Below are 22,289 nucleotides of genomic sequence, written 5' to 3' on the forward strand. Positions count from 1 at the left end.
CTTTTAGCGGAAAGCGTTCCTGGTTTTTCCAAGATATGTTACTGGAGGAAACTGGGCACATCAGCTGCCCATTATTTTCTAGGAACGTTTCTGAATCGTTTTTACAGTGTAGGGTGCAAATATGCTTCTCCTTTTTTGACTATTGTATGATGATAGAGAAAGAACAACAGAAAAAAAAAGGAAGAAAAACAAAGACACTGTTTAATACCAATTGATTTGTTTTTTTTTTTTTTTTGTTTTTAAGCAATCACGATTGCTAATTGTTTTCATTTGACCGTTCGTGATGTTGTGGCTCCTTTTTTAATCTCCACTGTCCTCTGAAGGCGCGACTCCTCCCGGTTGCCGCTGCACCTGGTCGGTGGCGTCTATGTCCTACACACAAGCACGCTCATACACACTTACACACATACACACATGCGCCTTTACCCACATGTACACACTCCAACGTGCATACACACAGGTCTACGCACACACAAGCCTACACATACACGACTATGCTCACGTAACCGCCCAAGAGGAGGGACAGGAACCGTTTCTAGAAGCAAGCGAGTTGGGTAGTAACCAATATGCAGGGCCCTGTCGAAAATCGTGATTGCGAAAAACATAATTTGAATTCAAAATTTCAAAATTCAAATTAATTTTGAAAATTTGAAAGTTTTTTTTTTTTTTTTTTTTTTAATTGAACGTATAACTAAGATTTCAGTAATATTGTATATTTACCTAACAAAATGACACAAAAACCGGTTTTGCCATCTCATATTTGTTTCCATGGTCTCCAATTCGGCAGTTAACCAGATGATCGTCAGTCTCAGACGCTATATTAGTTTTGCATTGAACTAAGTAATTAATAGCCTCAAAAAAAAAAAAAAGAAAAAAAAGAAAAAAAAAGAGTAAATGATCTTTTTAGAACACCCAATCGAAAACAAAAAGAGAAGTGCACAACTGGAACGTAGGCACACCCCACATGGAAAAACTTAACCTTCTACAGCTTACCATTTTTGAGTTATGACTTGTGAGAGATAGGGGAGAGCGGGGCTAGAAGTTCCATTTTCTAAACAATCTCAAAATTAGTTAGGAAAATGTAGTTCTAGAATTATTATTCTGATATTAAAATAGAGTAATATGTGCCCCTATGATGTAACAACTGTTTTTTGTGTAGTATTTTGTATGATTTTTTTATAATAAATTTTATAGTACCGAAAGTCAAGAAGGAACAACTTGCCCCTTCTTGGGGATAGTGTTCCGTGGGTGGGGCAAGTTGTTCCGATATTAATGCGACGATGTTTAACGACGATGATTTCGAGATGAACATCGTTTCGAGACGAGTAATTTGTTAAAGGTATGATTTGTGATAAAACAATAAGTGTTGATTAAAAACAAGTGTTTATTTAAAAACTAATAAGCAAAATTGTTCTAATAATCAAATACATATTTTTTAAAAACTTATAACAAACTAAAATTATTTTACATTTTAGCATTGATGTCTTGTATTTGAAGGTTTAATAATTACCTTTTAAGTACAAATACATATATTAAGGCACAGTTAACAAGTATAGTAACATTATATTATATTAACATAGTAAAATGTAGCAAGAATAGAATAATGAAGTAAAATTAAATAAAATATTTAACATCTTCTGTAGCTTATAAGCTATGATAGCCAATTCAATCTGCAATCATAACAGAAAACCATCTTTGACTATAAAAGATACGATACTTTGCAATCGATCCATAAACGAAGATAGTGCAAATGGTAACAATAAACTCCTGATTACTTGCGGGTGGATATTGATATTGTGGAATAGTTTATTGATTGTTTATTTACTTATTCATTTGTTTTTGTATTTATAAATTACTTAATCTTGAAAATACTCATTTTAACTTAACACGTGCAAGATCTATTTTTAGGCATCCCATTTCCTTTCTTCTCTTTTTTTCGCGAAGACATCAAACTCTCTTCGGTCACCGAAATCCGACTAGTTAAAACCCGATTTTTACGTCTATACTTTACATGCCTGTAAACGAGTGACCGAGCCTGTTTTGTTAGAAAACATTCTCCTGCTTTAAACATTTTTGGCGTAACCTAAGTTGATTTGATTTGGTTGATCTATTTGCAGGACTTGTCCGTTTGCAGTAATGAGCGATTCTTTTTTTTGCATTTACGTATATTTTCTACATAGTACAGTTGTCACTTTTAGTGTTACTAGTTTAATCGTTTACCTCTAGTATCGTTTGAATGCATGTGAGTGTTCTTGATTTTCTTTTGCTTTCGTAAGTTCTAGTATTGCTTTTTCTACCAAGTGTGCAACATCAACAAATATCCTCAAATTCCACATAACGGTTCCTAATAACTTGGTGTTTATTGTACATGCATGATATTCTAATTACCATTTTCATCGACTGTTGCAACTAGCTTTCGCTGGATTTCGAAAAGGAAGGATACTTGCATTTTTAATTTACACCTTCAGTAATGAAAGTCCTACGCAAATTTAGCCAGGCGAAACTCACAAAGGAGAAGCTGCAGTCTATGGCTAATGACGGCTAAACAGATAGAGCCTATACTGATCCACTTCCGTAGGATATGATCTGTTTAATGAGACATCTGTCTTGTCTGAGCAACATTGAATGGCTACTTTCTCAAATCACCGCAAGGTGGTACAGCTCTAGAACAACAAATTTTACAAATTTCATATTTTCGTATTAAGGTATGAAAGATATTTTCTTTCATATTTACATCTTCATAAAGTTCATATTTTTCTATCTGTCTATGAGAAAACGGCCAAATCTTTTCGGCGATTCACTGGTGAGAGTCGACATTCTCCGATTTCTATGTTTCAGGGTGATGAATATGTACATATAATATTGTGTTTTTGTTTTCTGCAATGCCGACATAGATAATTAGGGGCAATGACTTCCTCGCCCCTATGAAGAACAACTAGCCCCACAAAGAAGGAACAACTACCCCCCACAAGCACATGTACTTGAAAAATTAAATTATAGGCCAGATAACGAAACGTAAATCGTTTCAGCGTAGAATTTTATGATGCACAATCGATATTTGTATAAAAACACCAAAGAACTAAACATTATCATTTAAAATCCATGAAAAAAAACCAAAAAGTTCAAAAACGAAAATATTTACAAAAGTAGTTTAATGAAGCACGTGCTCGGCTTTCATTATACTGGACGACACTGGCCTGGCTAATATGGCTGCCATTGGTGCGCTGTAACACCCTATTTTGCCAAGTGTTTCCAAAATGCAATTATCTTTTTTCTTTATTGAGCTATTTCAAAGGGAACAACTTACCCGCGGAACTTTTAGCCCCGCCCGCCCCTACGTACGTACATCCAATCGCAAGAAACAACGCAATAATTAACTTGTTTGGTAATTGAATGCAGTATTAAAATCTCTTTCAGGGGTGACTAAATTAGAAATTCATACTGAGAAATTTAAGTAAACAATTTTATATAAAAACAATAACACCCTTTACTTCGTATTAAAAAGTAAAACAGCAAAGGTCTTTTTTTTTTTTTTGAAAACATCGGCCAATTAAATCGGCTTTTCGATGTTTTTTAAGGCCGATGGGCGGATGTTTCCTGCAAGTTAGCATCGGCCGCCGATGCCGATGGCTAAATTGTTGAACCATCGGCGCCGATGCATCGGTCGAGTCCTTATATATATATATATATATATATATATATATATATATATATATATTCATTTATTTATTTTCATTTTTTTTAAAGTCAAGTAGGGAAAACCCCACTAAAAAAGCACTACATAACACATAAACAATAATTTTATTTTTCGGGATAGAATAACAAAGTTTATCAGTTTTTGTCTTCAGAAACTTACTCTGGGGCCATTCAAAAAATACGCTTAAATTTTATTAACGTGTCCTCATATCGTTTAATATTTTAATGAAACAGGGGTAAGCCTTTTTTTTAAATTTTTACATTTGATACAAAGATACCCCTGCCACAATTATATTTTATTAAACAATTTTGTTATTTAAAATAGAATTTATTTACATGCGTCACGTGCGGGACATCCAAAGGTAACTTGCTTATGAATAAGCTTATATTTTTGCTCTATTAATACAGCAATGATAAAACAAATTGTAGATTTTGAAAGCTACGGTTCCAACTTAAAGGAAACATATCTCATTGGTTTAGAAATGATTATTTTAACCATTGAAAAAAATATGTACATGTCCATTCCATTGAAAATGGTCATTTCGTCCCGCACGTGACGGTTCCTTTATTTCATAAAAATGAAATAATTTTTGAAGAAAGTTTTTGCTTAAGAAATGTTTGTTGCTTAAGAAATCCCAAACACACATGTGTTTGGGATTTCTTAAGCAACAAAATTCTGTTTATCATCCTTTTAAATTATTACTTTTCACCAAATACACTGCTCAAAACAATTAGAGGAGCATGCAAAAAAGTGAAGAAAACCATGCGAGACAGCCACATATTGGCATACAATGGATAGTACACGCGTATCAACGCGCAATACAGAAGAAAGACGCAAAAAAATTTGGAATTAAGCTTTGATTCTTTGAAAATATGGAAAAAAATATGAAAAGATGATTTAGAGCAACAATTTGATTACATGAAAACGATGAAAAAAAAAGGTACTGTTTAGACATGCTGCATTAGTTTTACTAGGGCGTGTGGTCTCCTCAAACAGCTAAGACTGCTGCACACCTGTTTGCCATGGATGCGATGAGGTTATCGATCTGACTTTGGGTAATAATGTTTCACTCCTCAAGAAGTGAAATCTCCAAGTCTCGAACAGTAACAGGCGACCTTGGTCGCACAGTAATGCGTCGTCCGAGCATGTCCCAAACATGCTCGATTGGATTCAGGTCAGGTGATTACGCTGGCCATTCCATACGCTGTATTGTTTTAGTTTCAAGCATGTTCTCCACCAGAAGAGCTCTATGTGGTCGGGCAATATCATCCTGGAAAACAAAGGAATCTCCAATGGCTCCAGCGTAAGGGATGACATGAGGTCTCAGTATCTCGTCTGCATACCTTCGACCCGTCAAAGTGCCATTCCGAATAAAATGCAGGTCCGTACGTCCGCCTATGCTGATTCCACCCCATACCGTCCAACCAACTCATCTGTATTGTGACCTTTCACAAATGAATGCGGGGTTATTTCGAGTGCCCCTGTCCCTCTATACCAGAACACGTAGGATGTCACACCCCAGACTGATTTGGGATTCATTTGTAAACAGCACTTGGCTCCAATTATGTTGCTCCCAATCTCGATGTTCAGCAGCCCATCTTCTTCGGTCCACACAGTGGCGTGGGGTTAACGGGATGCAGACCATTGGCCTACGTACATAGATACCTCCATCATGAAGCCGATTACGTACTGTTTGGCTGAACATCCTTCTTAATGTTGCCAAGAGCAACTGTCTTTGCAGCTGCTTAGCATTCTCTGTTCTGTTTCGATGGACTGTTAACAGTATATACCGGTCATCAGTTGCTGTAGTGGCGTGTGACCGACCTTGCCCTGGTCGACGTCTAACATTTCCTGTCTCTTGGAATCGGTTTCGCAGTCTTGCAACAACACTTCTGGAGACTCCAACAGCGTCCGCGACACTACGTTATGTTTGCTCGGATTCCAGTCTGCTTATAACACGCCATGTCACGGATTCCGGTAAATCACATTGTTGAGACATTCTCAAATAACCTTGTCTCAAGAAAAAATACTGCGTAATCGAATTTCACAGTTACGGCAATAAAACAGACGTTTCTGCAAAATCCTGATTTCTGCCCTTATCTCCTTTTTCTGGTTTTTGATGTCATGAACACTGATTTGCATATGAAGTTTCCATCTTCCGTTTCCTGGTAGGCTTTAAATTATGGATTATTCATTTCATATTACTTATTAGTATATATCTTTGCGTAATTTTTATTAAAACCATGTGCTCCCCTAATTGTTTTGAGCAGTGTATATAAAGTGTCACGTGTGGGACAAAAAAAATGCCGTTTTCCGTGGAATGGCCTTCCGGCTTTTAAAGTCTTAAACTTTAAGGTCTTTTAAACTCTAGTTCTCATATGTGCCTCCGTTCATCAAAAACCATGGCCATCGATAAGTTTTCGGGGTACGCAGAAAAAGAGCTCAGTGACATTTTAAACAACTTGTTTCACGTTCTCAGGCAAACATCCACAGGTTTGAAATTGTTTGTTAACATGAATAGGATTGCTCATATAGTTTTTGCAGTTCTTTACTTCAAACCAGATTGGCGTGTAACATTTTAAAATAAAAGTAACAATGTGTGTAGACACATCTGATGGGATCGTTACATTTACGTACAGTCTGAGGAATCTAATGGCACAAGTGAGCAATCCGAAATGTGAGAGTGGGTCGGGTTCAATATTTGACCAACCATTTGAACAATTGCTACTCTTTATCGCTGGGGATAATATCAAAAAGATACTTTTGATGCTAACTCAAGCAATTTCTTCTATAGTTGCACAGTTGTTCTTGAAAATCTATTCACGGCAATTTTTCACAACCTCTGAGACGTTCTCCTATTAGTCCCTAAAATAAACATGGGCCAGTTGTTTTACCATCCAAATGCCGAAACAGATGCGAAAAGGCAACTCGAAGAACTGGAATAAACAAATACCCCAGTGCAATGGTTGTCCAATATTAATTTCGAAACGACGAATCGTGCTACTTATACATCTAGTATAAATAACTCAGTAGTATCATCATAACCTATGATGTCTAAGTCGTCTAGTGAAAATCGTTGTTCATTTAGCAAAATAATGCTATTCACTATGGCTGCTGATGCGGAGTTTGTAGACACGTGGCTTCGCTTAAAATTTACAGATTTAAATCAAGAGATGGCTACACAAGAGCAACCCTGAAATCCAGATCAGTTATGCCTGAAATTTCTAAAAAAACCCTATAACTGAGATTCAACAAGTAACACTTAAAATAAAAAGACTTGTGTACTGGATCAACATCACACTATATCTTGTGTGTGTTGACTGGATTGTAGATGTTTAAAAAATATTTTATAGTATTATATTATCTGAAAATGGCACATTGTTACACTGTAAAAAAACACCTAAACGTTACTGAGTATTTCCGTGTAACGTGTCGGGATTTCAATGGTTTTTATCCAGTTTCTGGAAAAATCGAGAATTATTGTCAAAAAGTTTCCTGAATTGCTACAAGTTGCACGAATGCACACTTTTCACTGGTGTAAAAAATATTTTTAGCTCCCAGTTTAAAAATTAACTTTGCGTATTTATAAAGTGAATCGGTTTCATGCTACTAACTGCCCTTTCATGCTGATTAAGCACCTAAAGGGAGTGAATAAGTATGGGCTATGCTACAACTCTTTGCAAGAGTTGCAGGCGAGTGAAATTCTCAATATCTGCTTGAAATTCTGGTTTAGCTTTAGCCATGTTTGCAATACTGCTTATGGAATAAATCAGAAGGAGGCCAAGCAATTATATTATACCTTCCAAAGTTTACTCTACGGTTCCAGAGACACGACTCGCTTCAAACGGGAAAATTCCGGAATTTTTAAGGAGGTTTCCGAGATAATTTCCGGAAGGTTACTGAATATTAGCGGAAAAGGTTCCTGGTTTTTGCTAGATATGTTACTGGCAGAAATTGGGCACATCAGCTGCCCATTATTTTCCAGGAACGTTTCTGAATCGTTTTTACAGTGTATAAAAAAAATGGGAGCTCTGCATGGTTAGAAGTTGCCGTAAAAATCAAGAAATAAATTAATCTTCATGTGTAGTAAAGTGCTTTTAAAAAGGCTTTAACTTGTAACAATGAAAAAAAGAAAAGAAAAAAAAATGAAATTTTTTTTAAGATGAAAGTCTCCATTTTTTTATTTTTCAGACTTATTCCTGGATCAGAAAATAATACTTGATTAAATTAAAAAAAAAAAAAATATTTTTGAAGGCTTCACTGATTGTAACTTTTTCGTTAAACCCAAAAAACAAAACAAAAAAAAAACATTAAAACATTTTTATAGTCCCTAAAAAAACATGAAGTTTTCCCTTTTTTTTCGAATTTTCAATCTTTTTGAGCGATCAGATGCAATTGACCTATCTCAATGCTTTTTTTTTAATTATTCATCAGTCGCAAGTTTTCCGTGTTATAGCAACTTGTTTTTTTTTTTTTTTTTGCTTCATTCTAGTATGGTTGCGTTCGACGAACTTCACTGGTCGACCGGTGAGTAACTAGTTACTAACCGCAGCGTTCTATGATCAACCGGTTACCGCAGCGGTTACCATTCTAAGCTGTTGATTGGTTGATTGGAGCACGTGATCATTAGCTGTCACGTGATTAACTAACCGGTCGCTCCCGGTTGAGCTCGTCGAACGCAATCTATGTAGTCTTGACTAGTTACCTTTACGAACTTTCCTGGGTACAGTTACTACTGCAAGATTTTTAGTTCAACGTTATCAGTAAACTACACTTGAGCAGATATTTGTTTTTATGGAATCCAACCAGATGAAATACATTTGCTCTTAGAGAGGATACTTATACATTTTTTTGAACAATTTCGACGAAGGATTTGAAATAAAACATAATAAAATGTTTTTTTTTTTTTTTTTGTCAGAAAAAGCCAAGCAACAGCGTGTAATTGAAAACAAACATTGCTTTCTTCTACATTAAAATATTTTATCCTCTCAAAATGTAGCTACAAACAAGCTCTTGATAAAAGATTAGGTAGTTCTGTTTTCCGAAGCGAACTATTCTTATTTCATAATCAAAATGCGATGTCACATGGATAATAAAAAAAAAAACTTTCTAATTGTAAAATAAGCAGCATTATTATTGAAAAAGGCACACATTGTTTTAAATATTTTTAATGTGAGATCACTGGTAAAATCTATCGACGCGGAAATCCATTGCAAAACCTTTAAGCACTAGTGTAGTAACTGAATAATGTAATGCACCAAAGTTTGCAACTTACAAAGGCTAACAAATATGTTAACCGTCTTTCGTCGAGACACGTTACCCAATGTGAGACATATTGTAGAATCATGTACAACTTTTTGTTACTAAAAAGTAAATTGAAATGTTTCGTTACTCTTGAAAACGTGGGTTTACCAAAATAATTGTAGCAAAAAGCAGGGGAAAAAATATTTACTTTCGCAAACGCGGAGAATTTTTTTTTTTTTAATTATTTAGAAAATATCTCATATAATTTTTTAAATAAAGCATTTATTTTTGCTTTAATAAAAAAGAAATCTGCGCAGTGAAGAATGCGCTTTGCTTATTCCTCATACACTGTAAAGACACACTGTAACACGTTCCTGGAAAATAATGGGCAGTTAATGTGCCCAATTTCTGCATGTATAATATCTCGCAGAAATCGGGAAATTTTCGTACTAAAATTTAGTAACTTTCCTGAAATTAGACTGGAATATTTCTTAAAACATCAGAAACCTTCCCAATCAAAGCCAGTCCCAGTATTTCGGAGCTTCTCTTAATCAGAACAGGACTCTGCCCTAAATAGTTTGGATTTCTGAGGCTCTACTGTATTATAAATTATGTGAGTTACATATTTTCCTATAATTATTTCAAAAGTTTTTAAAAAAATAAATAAATACAAATATGTTTCAGAAAAAAAATCCATCTGTGACAGTGCTATGTTAAATATTCTTAAAATATTATTTTAAAGTAAAGGCATTCGTTTGTAATTAAATTTACTTACATATTTTACCATGTTTACGTTTAGATTTCAATTACTTCGTTACTAACCGTTAGACAAAGAGAAGAAAATAAATACAGAAACTATCTTTTAATATAACATTTAAAAAAAAGTTTTTCTCTACAAATTTTGTGCGAACTTTTTTAAAAATGTTAATTAAAGTACATTAAAATTGATTAATATTGCTTTTAATTTCTTGGGTTCCTTTTTTTACAGAACTCTTTCATTACCGTTTGTTAGTCTTTTAGGTATTCTAACCTGCTTAAATTAACAGTTTGTTTACACCAGTAAAACATGTTTTCTTTAATATAATTAAGTGTTTCCAGTAAGTGTAATTTTGATACGTGATAAATTTATGCTATATAGTTGATTTTGTGAAGCAGGTTATTCTCATACATTATATTTTTTGAAACGTATAACTGCTTGTAATATGATGTTAAGTTATAATTAGTTTTTGACATTGATTGTGCAATAACAAGCGTTGTACGTTACGAAATGACAGTAAATATTTCTTTCGTCTTGGGAATTTAACTTTTGTAAAAAAAATATCAGCCTTAAACACATAACCGTTACACGCAAAGATAGAATTTTTGAAATTGTGAAAAGTCATAACTAAACTGAAAACTTCAGTTTCTGTTACGTTTTTGTGTGGCCCAAGATATTTTAAAAATAGTATACCCTCCACCCGTCCGAAATGTAAGTTAGCTATAGCACACTGTAAAAACGATTCAGAAACGTTCCTGGAAAATAATAGGCAGCTGATGTGCCCAATTTCTGCCAGTAACGTATCTCGAAAAAACCAGGAAAAATTTCCAATAAAATTCAGTAACCTTCCTGAAAAATCCAGAAATCTCCCCATTTAATTCCATTTGTATCTCCAGAACTACAGAGTTATCTTAAGCAGTGATAATATAACAGCTCGGCACCTTCCTGATGAATCCAAATAGTTGCAAAAGCAGTATTGCAAAGATGGCCAAAGCTAAGCCAGAATTACAAGTATTAAGCATCTTGCTTAACTGCAATTCTTGCAAAGCTACGTAGTCCATACTTATTTGCTCCCTTTGGGAGTTTACTCAGCATGGACGAGCCGTAATCGAATGGAAGCCGATACACCTTATAAATACTCTTAGTTAATCTTTAAACTGGGAGCTAAAAATATTTTTTACAACAGAGATAAGTCTGAATTTGGACAACTTGTAGAAATTCAGGAAACTTTTTGACAATGATACTTAATATTTCCAGGAAGTGGATAAAAACCATTTAAATCCCGAAGCGTTACACGGAAACATTCAGGAACGTTTCGGAATTTTTTTACAGTGCACTCATTATTCGGCTGCGTATGAACGATAGGCATACGCAGCAAAGTAAACATTCTACTACAGTGAAATTGACTTCAAAACTTTTCACCGTTTTTAAAATCTTATCAACAGGATTTTCATGTCACAAATAAACGAACTTTGTTCTGGATTGCGATGCTAAGTAAACGTTCTACGACATTAAAAAGGACAGTAAAACTCTTCGCCGCTTTTAAAATCCTATCAACAAGTTAACTATGGATACTTAACCTCTTATTTCACCGGGGTCACACATCTTGTGTATTGTACATGAGTATCAGACTAAACTTTACTAAGCATAGCATTTTTCTTTCAACTTTTTTGCTGACTGTATTAAATGATAGGTGCTTTTTAGGGTCAAACCTATATACAGTTTTTTGGAAAAAAGGCGAATAAGTGAGTAATTGCTCACTTGTTGTTTTTTTAAAAATCAGATCATGTAAAATTTTCAATTTCATACTGCCACTAACATTCTGATTTTTGTAAGTCACAGCATGATTATAGCTTTTCTAAAGATACGATTCACACAAGCAAATGTTTGAGCTGCGTATAAGAAAATTAGCATTTCGTAATTGAGATAATATGTAACTTTCATAATAAATACCAAAAGGTTATTTTAACGAGAATTGAGTCACTTTTACAATTATTCTCTTAATCTATGATCTAATTTACGTCTACTTAGCTCCCATAATAGTTTTGATTATTATAAGAAACAGTCCAGGTTAGTTAAAAGCTCAAGACCAAATTATTCGGTACTTATTTGCCTTTTTCCGTTACACTGAACGGGAACAAACAAATGACGATTCTGAACGTTTTCCTCCTTGCTTTTAGATGTTAAGGAACCGGACTAAAGGGTTGGAAGAACGGTGACATGATGAAGCAGTTCTTCATCCTGTTAATTTAGTTGACTTATGTTCTGTCACGACAAATATTTCGAAGTATTGTACAAGATATATCTCTAACATTCAAGGATATATAACTGCAAAGTACGAAATCCTTTTGTGTGAAAAAAACTTATCTTAGAGTTTACACTTGTTTTCATACGCACTGCAAAATTAATTTCGAAACATTACTGAGTATTTCAGTTTTACTTTTCAGGATTTTAATGATTTTCATCCACTCCCTGGAAAAATCGAGTATCGTAGTCAAAACGTTTCCTGAATTGCTACAAATTGCACAAATGCAGACTTTTCACTGTTGTGAAAAATATTTCTAGCTCCCAGTTTTAAGATTAACTGAGCGTATTTATAAAGTGTCTCGGCTTCAGTTCAATTATTGCCCGTCCAGTCTGATTAAGCCCCCAATTGGAGCAAATAAATCTATGGACAACGCAACTTTGCAAGAATTGCAGGCGAGTAAAATTCTCGTTACGTACTTGCAATTCTGTTTTAACTTTAGCCATGTTTTCAATACTGCTCTTAGAACTTCTTTGATAAATCAGGAAGATGCAAAGCTATTATATTGTACTAGTCGACACGTGCGGAACTCCGCACTGTGCTTCGAATCGTTTCATAAGGTATTTCGCTCTTTAAAAATTTCAAAAGAAGAACATTATGAAAAAGAACCGAAAAAAGTAAGCGCAGAAGAGAAGGCATGTAATTTAAAGACATCAGTAACAAAACCTCGTTAAATACAACGTTGTGATAATTTGATCATCGCTCACCTTTTGGTCGTACATATTTTCAATGCAAACATTAATATCATTAAAAGTGGCTGAGTAGTGACTCGTGAAAAAGCAATAATTGTGCATGTGATAAAACAGGTTGTGGCAAATACAGTCCTGCCCATGTGAGCATCTGACAGGAAAAAAAAGAAACATTAAAGAGATATTTATTGGTACGGATTCGAGTTGGCGCCATTCTGATTAACAGCCTGACACGCCAAGAAACCTAGCAATTGTGCCTTCCTTTTCGAAAGCTATTCATTGAAGGAATGCGGAGTAAAAAACAGCAAAAAAGCTTTTTGTCGAAAAATAATAATAATAATAAAAAGATTATGCTTCTATATTTTGTCATTAACCAGCATGATATGATTTAAAATTATTCGTAAAGCATGGAATTTGATTAAAGAACAACGAAGATCTCACGTAGCGATTGAAATAAGCATTCTAGAGAAGTAATAATTTAGATTGAAAATAAGTGTTTTTATCTTTGAATATTGAACTATTTCACATAGAAGATTGCTTTAACCGTTACGGTTTAAATGCCCACACATGTTTCTCTTTTAATAGAACACTTAAAATTCAAAACCAAAACCAGTTGAACTGAGCTCGTTTTTTAACAGACTTCAAAAAGGAGGCGGTTATCAGTTCATACCGCATGTATGTTTATTTTTTGTTGTTTGTCCACTCACAGCGTCTCACCTAGTGAACCGATTTTGATGATTCTTTTTTTAATGGAAAGGGGATGGCTCAACTTAGATCCCATTACTTTGTTTGACCATATTTGTCCTTTAGAAAAAAAGCTATGGGCAAAAAACCATAATTTTCATGCAATTTCCCTATTAAATGATGAAATTTAAAACCCATTGTTATGAAAGTTTGGTGCCATACGACAGTAACATTAATAGTAATTGTAATGATAATTTTGAATGAAGACTTCTCTGAAGCAAGCATCAAGTTTCTTCAGGGGGATAATTCGATAATAATCGGGAATCTGGCTCCGTCGTCTCATTTTTGGCGTAAATAATTTTTATTTTAGTAAGCTTACTGATTTATAGTAACAAAATGTGAATTATCGAAATCTTCCCTTCTTCAGTGCTATTGCTCCATAGCGGGGGTAAACCTAACCTCGATGCGAGGTGATGCAGTGATTAGGATCTGCTTAGCCTTCACAATGCTACCATTAGGTTTGCCTCAACTACAGTAGTATTTTTTTCGTTATCTTCTATGCCAATAACAAATGATGGGGGCTAAGTAAGAAAATACAGAATTGCATCATGAGCAACTTAAATGCTGTGAAATGTAAATTAGTTAGAAAAAACGTAATACTTAAATGTTTATAATTAAATTAACTACACATTAATTCCAAAGAGGAACAAAGATAAGTTTTTAGTGCCAATCGCTTAAAGTTTAACGCGTGTTTATAGTTTATTATTATTATTATTATTATTATGGAGCATTTTTATGAAAAAAATAAGGTGAAGTTTCGTGATGGTAACTTCTTACTATTTCTGAAATACCTACATTTACACTAAAAAGAATGAAATAAAAATATTTTGAAGAAAAAAATAGAACCGACTTCAAAATTGCTCTAAAAAGTGAAAAATAATTTTATTCTTTAAACACCATCGATAATGCTTTTAAACGTAATTTTTGAAGTTGGCGCAATATCAAAAGATATTGTAAATATATATATAAGAACAAAGGAACAAAATCTGTAGACTTAACACCTAATGCGATATTTCAAATATTAAGTAAAAGTTACTAAGTTTTTTTCTTACAATATAGAAAATTAATAATTATGTATCAATGTTGTGTGAAACAAAAAACATCTAATCCAATTTTTTATACAAGTCCAATGGTGCTTTTCAAATTCTTTAGCTCAAAAAAAAAAAAAAAAAAAAAATCAATTGGGAATGTAACATATGTTTAAGGAAATGAATAAATGTTGATCCTTTACCCCCTAAGTCTTTTTTTTCTTCTTCGATGTATTCGTTTTTCAAAAATGTTTACCCATTATTCAAATATCTGGTATTTTAAACAACACTTGAATTTAAAAAGAAAAACAAAATACACACCAGCAGTTCACCTAAAAATCGTGATTTTTAGACCATAGTTCAACTATCTTTCTTTAATATAAAAAAAAAATAACATTCAGTTCTCTAGTGCATTAAAATACATTTTTTAACCATGCTGCTAAAAAACTAATTTTTATGAAGAACATTTGAATTATAAGACAAAGAAAAATATTACCATTCAGTTGTAAAACCTTAGATAATTACCTAAGCAAAGATATATGCTTATAAAACTCTGCAACATATTTTTATAACTTTTTTTTCAAAGTAATGTCAGGTTCGCGAAGGAGTAAAAAATCTCAATCTGCATCTGCGAGATAAAAATTTCACAACGTTGCTTTTTTCCACGACGTTAAACTTCATCTTCTCATTCAGCTTAAGAATCACAAAAGAAAGAAAACTTAAATAGCTAGCCTAAGAATAACAAAAAAGAACGCGAAAACGTTGAGCCTTTCTCCGAATGAGAATACGCTCAAATTTACTTTTTTTTTTCTTTTTTTTTGCATTCCTAATTTAAGTTGCGTCTTTTATGAAAAGCAAAATGAGAAAAAAAATGAAAGAAAAAATGTACGCAAAAAAGATATATTTTCATGTGTGACAAAGTTTTCACGCCTTGGTTTCTTTTTATTAATATTTGTTGATGTAAAAGTTTTTTATTTTTTCTCTCTTACGGAAAGTTAGTCAAGACAAACATATTTTCCAACGAAAAAACGAAAAAGTTCGCCTACAAAGAATAGAAAATTAATAGAGATGTCAAGTTTGGATTTTCCGCTTTTGAGTTTTGGGATCTGGTACGAAAGAAAGTAAACGATTGAAAAAAGAATTTTACAATCAAAGTTGAAAACAGTTGAAAAAAAATAATGGTAAATGAAGAAAGTTTCTGTTTTTGTCAGGAATACTATTTGGTTTCAGTCTTAGTTGAAGCTTTTACACTGATTATAAACAAACTACTTGTAATTAAGTACATAAATTACTATTTTAGAATCGTTCTGTTAAAACTAAAGTTACTTGTTTAAAATTTTATGAAAGGCAAAACATTGGAATGCATTTTTAATAAATTGTTTTTTATTATTTTTTCAAAATTTTTATTCATCGAGGAAAAAAAAATACATTTCAAATTGACAAATATTTGACGGCATGTCATTCAATGTAATATAATATGGTATGACTATGTAAGAGTTCATATATATGGCAGAAACCATTTAATATTAGTATATGTGAAATTACACCTTTTAGCAAATAAATGTGAACAATAGAGAAAATTGGACGCATTGTTTGAAAATGGCATTGCCATGGCACACCGTTTTCTCTATCGTTGAATAGTTTCCATGTCTAAGTTCTGTATGTTTTTTCGTTACAATATTCTACAATAATACGATGTTTTGCATCCTACAAGTGCTTGTTTTTGCACTTGAACTCTCTTATGCTTAGAACAAGCACAAAAGGACCACGGTATTAGCTCGTTATAATCGATTGTTCGTAAAAAACGGGTTACCAAAAAAAAAAAAAAAAACGTAAAAAGTCATACGTAATTTATTTACCCCTTCTTTTTACTTCTGTACTGCAACTTAAAAAGTTGGTTGATTTCCTTTGACAGCCTCTTGTGGCATTGTTTTTGTGGATTACTCATTGCTCGAAAAACAATGTCGTTTGCACTTAAGGCTTCAAAAATGTTTTTCCGCACATCAAAAGTTATTCAGTAATTTGAGGTTATTCAGCTTCAAATGCCACATATGAGCCAGTTAGAAGCAGAGGGATGTAAGTGGAAAAATTAAAAATTTCGAGATAACCAGTACAAATAGTAGGGGAACCTCTCCACTGTCTTGGGGCAAGAGATAGTACTAGTAGCCCTGGTAGATGCTGAAGTATAGCATGATTTAGAAAAGAAATTCAATGAAAGCCTTCCTAGGACGTTATCTAAGGGGTCTCAATAGTATTACCATGCTAACGCGCGTAAAAAAGAGAGCACGATTATTGAAAATCTGTACCTCCTAAGAAAATCAATTCAGTAATTTGATTTTTTTATGATTGTAAATGCATATATCAGTAAGCAATTTAATATACTTAGGTTAGTTTTAAATAAAAAATATTGTCTTAAAAATAGAAAAACCTGAATGCCTTTTTTCGAAATCGTAAAAACTGAACGTTTCACTCCATGTATTATGCTGAGCTAAGTACTACGCTAATGTTTGCAAAAAAGTCTTAAATTGCACAAATATATCATAATCGAATGAAATACATCTTTTCTTCAAAAAAATTAAAAAAGTTAAGTATTTTTTTAACTTATAAGACCTAAAATTTCTTAAAAACTGAAAATTGAGGGTAAAAATTATCATAATTTTTTTTTTCACGTATTTTAAGTCAAATTGCTGTATACGTTTTAAAATAAGTTAGAAACAACATTCACATAAAATTTCAAAGCAATAAAACAGCAAGTTTAAGAAATGTAATGCGCAAAACAACAAATTTTGCGTTTTGAAAAAAATGCGTTTAATGTGGGCGTGACTATATCTTGTCAAATGCTAATTCCGGAAGTAAGCAAATATATTTTATTTAATATCTCAAAAAGATTTTCTTGTATCGATAAAAACTTGGTACTAAAATGTTTAGAATAAATGGCAGTATATACAACATATTTTTTTAATCAAAAAATCGATTTTTTTAAAAAGTTTAACACTACTTAGACCCGTTACGCGTTTTACTCAAAACTTGAAAATGTCCACTTACATCTCTTTACTTCTCACAGCCTCATATGTGTCGTTATCGTCGTCGATTTAACTATTTTTTTTATCATCGGAATTACTTGAGTTTTAGTTTCCCTATCCTTGTAAGTATACCTCGGAAGTAATAACATTTTAGCATCATTAAATATATAATTTTCAAATACTTCCCTAATCCACAACCTTAAACGAAAAAAAAAAACTGCTATCATCACATGTTGTTAGGATTTATGATCTATCAATAACCTCATGTTGACTTCGGAATGTTAGAAAGAAAATTTTCCAGGAAAAAATACATTGAGCTGAAAATCAACAGAAATTTTATGAATTACAAAAATATTGCTATTTTTATGCAGGCTTTGTGCGTTAAAAGCGAGTTACCCTTCCATAGACATTATACCAACCAATTATTTCTGATTTCCTTGCTCTAACCGAGTTCATGTTAACTCAGAGGTCATTATAAGCGAATTCGACTGTATTTTGTCAATTAAATCTATGAACTTGTCTTTTTGAGCAGTTTTCAACATGGGTTGAACATCCTTCGCTATTCCTGCAATAATCTTGCACAAAGTAAGATTGCTTAGAATTGTAAAGTGAGCTTAGATGCAGTGGAAAACATTTGTACGTTAAAAATGGGACTGGTTCAATTTACACTGTAAAAAAATTCCGAAAAGTTACTGAGTATTTCCATGTAACGTTTCGGGATTTCATTGGTTTTTATCCACCTTCTGGAAAAATCAAGAATCATTGTCAAAATCTTTCCTGAATGGCTAAACATTACACGAATGCAGACTTCTCACTGTTGTGAAAAATATTTTAAACTTCCAGTTTACAGATCAACTGAGCGTATTTATAAAATGTACCGGCTTCAGTTCTATCATGGCCCGTCCAGGCTGATTAAACTCCCAAAGGGAGCGAATAAGTCCATGGACAACGTTGGTTTTCAAGAATTGCAGGAGAGAAAAACTTTTGAGGCTGACTTGCAATTCTGCCTTTGCTTTGGCCACGTTTGCAATACTGCTTTTGGAACTTTCGTGATAAATCAGGTAAGTGCCAAACTTTTATATTATAACAACTTAAGTTTTCTCTAAAGTTTCAGAGACATGCCTGGCTTTAAACGGATGGTGGCTGTGCGAGTCATTATTTTTTTTCACATTGCGAAACATAGGCGTTAGTAAAGTCAGAACAAACAACGTAAGTCTGCGGTAATTTACAAATTTGTGCTTCTACTTACGTTGTTTGTTCTGACTTTACTATTCAGCACAAAGGTATTTATTTATCTTATTATAGGCGTTAGTGTCTGACTCAATATCTCGAGGTTTACTGCTTTTGGCTGGGAGGGTTATTCTTTTTTCATAAAGATGTAGTATCAAGTAGCTGTTGCAGTTAAAGCATATTCTTTTATGACAACATTTTTTAATCTCTTCTTTCCTTGGCAATGGTTATTTTCTCGCAAAATTATTTTATGACTAAGATACGATTTTTTTGGAAAATTCGAAAACATAATCCAATCATTTTCTAAATGTCGTATGCTGGTGTTTAAAGCCACGTTCTATTACGTTAAATATTTAATGTAAACTATGGAATGTTTCATGTAATTGTTTGAGAATTAATTATCTCGAGTTTATGCTAAAAACTGTATTGTCTATTCATGTGCCGAATTTTAAGGGACATGAGTGGTAGTGTGAAGCAGAAGAGCGTAAGTTTAATTTTTTAAGCTTGAAGTAAAAATAGTGGAGAGTTCAATGCGTAATGTTTCCATTAAAAAGTTTTCCACATTCATGCTGCATAGTAGCACCTACCATGGATACTACTACCAGCTTTTGCACCAAAGCAGATGAAAGTTTGTGCTACCTTTTCTATTAGTTATCAACAAATGTATCACCTTGGCAGTGAGAATTAATGGAACATAGATTGACTTTTAAAATAGCGGATAGTTCAAACCCTCTTCGAACTCATACGGCATATCACTCTCCAGGGTCCTTCGTACTTACCTCAGAGCAGGAGTTAATAAATGGAGGGAGCTGGTGCAATCATTGGCAAAATATAAGCTTGGACTTAAGTCACGCGACTCAGTAATGACGAATTATCGACAAGTTTTGTGTGAAACTGGCAAAGCAAACCTGATTTCTTCCAATGCTTTTCTTTAAAATTTATCACGTGACTTGGGGCCTTTCCTTCATGAATGAAAGTCTTCCCTCCCTCCATTGTATCTTTTTACAATAGTACCTACCACTATTTGTAGCTTAACCAGTTGCATGGCGTCCTGAAAATAGTTTTTTTTTTAAATTATTTTTCCTATTTTTTTATCCTGACCAGAAACCGAGCAATCCCTGGTACAGCACCTCCAAATGTGTTGATTTTAACGTGACCCAGTCACCACTAACGAACACGGAGGATCTTCGACCGGCTGGGATCGACCCTTAGTTACGTCCCCCCGGACCCTTCAGTTAGAAGTCCGATACCGAAGTCCGATCTGACCACCATGTCCTACTGTATAGCAGCACCACTGGGGCTGCATTACCAGCAGTAAACATATTGCAAATCTATTGTTCCTTTTGTACTAGTTATCAACAAATGCATCATTTTGACCGTAAAATATCTTTGCTCATAGGTGCTTCATATATAATTACAACATGACGTTTATAATTAAGTGTTCCTAATCATGCTGGATGAATTTGACTTACCTCTTTTATTTAGCATCACTCTCAATGAATCGCTTCCCATTTCGTTGGTGCCAGTACAAGTGTATCTTCCAAAATCTTCATCTTCCACGTTGTTAATGTACAAAATGCTTTCCCATGTCACTGTATCCACCTGGGAAGATTTCATTGAATGCTTGAGACTGTTAGGAGATTCCGTGAGGTTTATTCCACGTTCATTGGACCACAAGAATTTTACGATTGGAGCCCCAACGGCAAGGCAACGTAGACGGACAGTTTCTCCACGTTCTGCAGCAACTTTTTTGTAGCGTTTCGTTAGATATGTCTCCGGTTTAACTATGGGAAAAAATTATTTTGTCACGAAATTGTATCATGAATAATTGTTTTTTAAATAACACGTTACTTCTTGTGTTTCTATTTTTGTTTTTCTGCAATAAAACTGCAATAAAAATTGTTGGATGCAGAAATGAATAATGCGTGGATAGGTAAACGGTAGTATATGCAAAATGCGTTTTTGAGATGGTTGAGGAAACAAGTTTTTGATTAAATACTCACAATAGGAAAATATTGGAATGAGATATTTTTGTAGCGGAAACAAATACGCAAGCTTGTACAGTAAAACTAAAACACACTAAATGACAAAAATTCAAAAAAAAAAAAAAAAAAGAAAGAAAAAAAAAGAAAGAAAAATGTCGGTCCTTTTCCTGCGTACGACTGAGTATAAGCATGATTTTTTTATAACACCAAATCATTTCGCAATATTATAGTTTCAAAACTTCTCAAGCTGCAAAAACGTTTGCGACAAATCTTCAAAACTTTGAAAGTCTTTAAAATATCTACTTACACTTAACTATAAGTTGTGCTTTTGCTACTGCTTCTTTGCCAATTCCATTGTAAGCGACACACTCGAAGACACCAGCATCTCTTCTGGTGACATTGATTACTGTCAGGTGTGCCCGACCCCATTCCAATCGTTCTACGCTTCGACGGCCCAAATCGAATCCTTCTCGTCGCCATCGGACCACATCGCTGCCCATGGGGTTGCCGATGGCTGCACATTCAAAGGATGCGTCTTCATTTTCACTTAGAGCCACGCTTCGCGTCACGGTTGTCACAGCTGCTGGATCTAGAAAGAAAAAAAAAAAAAAAAAAAAAAAACTCGTAAATTCGCGTTTGACACTAATGCAAAAATCTGACTCGAGATAATGTTTAAGTCAGAGCCAATTTCGTCAAAGTGTTTCATCCTTTGAGGGGAAAGAAAAAGAAAAAAAAATGTGTTAAATCGAAAACCAAATAAAAAGTTATCAATGCGTGCTTAATTACCAACTCTTTTAATTATAAAATAAATGAATATCTTTATGCTAAAAAGTAATGTAAGAAATAACAACGTCAAAAAGCACAAATTGCTGATTACTGCAGACACGTGTTTTGGCGTTAGCTTTTGTTGGATGTCCATAAGCTCATTTATTTTGCACTGAAAAAGGCGTTCTTTACAACACCGAAACACGTGTCTGCAGTAATCTGCAATTTATGCTTTTTGACGTTGTTATTTCTTACTTTTCTTTTAATTATCTGGCATAAAACCAGAAATATTTTAAAGGGTCTCAGGACAAGGGTCTCAAAGCTGAAAATAGAAATTTTCAGTTTATTATTGCTTTATATGTAGAATCGTTTTCCGCATCGAGTCATCACTACGTAATTCTATGAAAAATACAGTCGAACCCACTTAGTAGAATAACCATTTTGCTACAAAAAAAAAAAAAAAAAAGAAATCTAATAAGCTGGAAATTCCATTACCCGGGACCTAAATGACACATTACTTTGTTTTGGTATATTGAAAATGTATTACATTAACAATTAATTCATAAAATCTTCCTGCTTTTCCAAAGATAAAATTATTTTTCTTACAAATCGTGTTTAAACAAAAAAAAAAAAAAAAAACTCGGTTTAAAACAAAACGACTTTGTTTCAACAGAAAAAAAAAACCTTTTTTTTAAACCAACGCAGCGAGCTGGACTGTACTTATCATTATTTACCATGCTCTCCTGTAATAATGTGATTCACGTTATCCTGACTCTGATGTACAGAAATCTTTACGCGACACAGCAAGTGCCTATACATTAT

The 22,289-nt window shown here is 33.5% G+C and overlaps 1 protein-coding gene across 1 annotated transcript in view; it reads right to left on the minus strand.

Moving 5' to 3' along the window:
• LOC129228493 (nephrin-like) overlaps positions 1 to 22,289 on the minus strand; it is a 263,244-nt gene that overhangs the window by 14,998 nt on the left and 225,957 nt on the right. Inside the window, exons 15-16 of the mRNA XM_054863174.1 lie at positions 21,010 to 21,291; positions 20,190 to 20,501 (exon numbers count right to left, since the gene is read on the minus strand). Of these exons, the coding sequence (XP_054719149.1) occupies positions 20,190 to 20,501; positions 21,010 to 21,291 (594 nt within the window). The remainder of the gene's footprint in view (positions 1 to 20,189; positions 20,502 to 21,009; positions 21,292 to 22,289) is intronic.

The sequence above is a fragment of the Uloborus diversus genome, chromosome 8 (assembly GCF_026930045.1).
Source record: "Uloborus diversus isolate 005 chromosome 8, Udiv.v.3.1, whole genome shotgun sequence".
NCBI lineage: Eukaryota > Metazoa > Arthropoda > Arachnida > Araneae > Uloboridae > Uloborus > Uloborus diversus.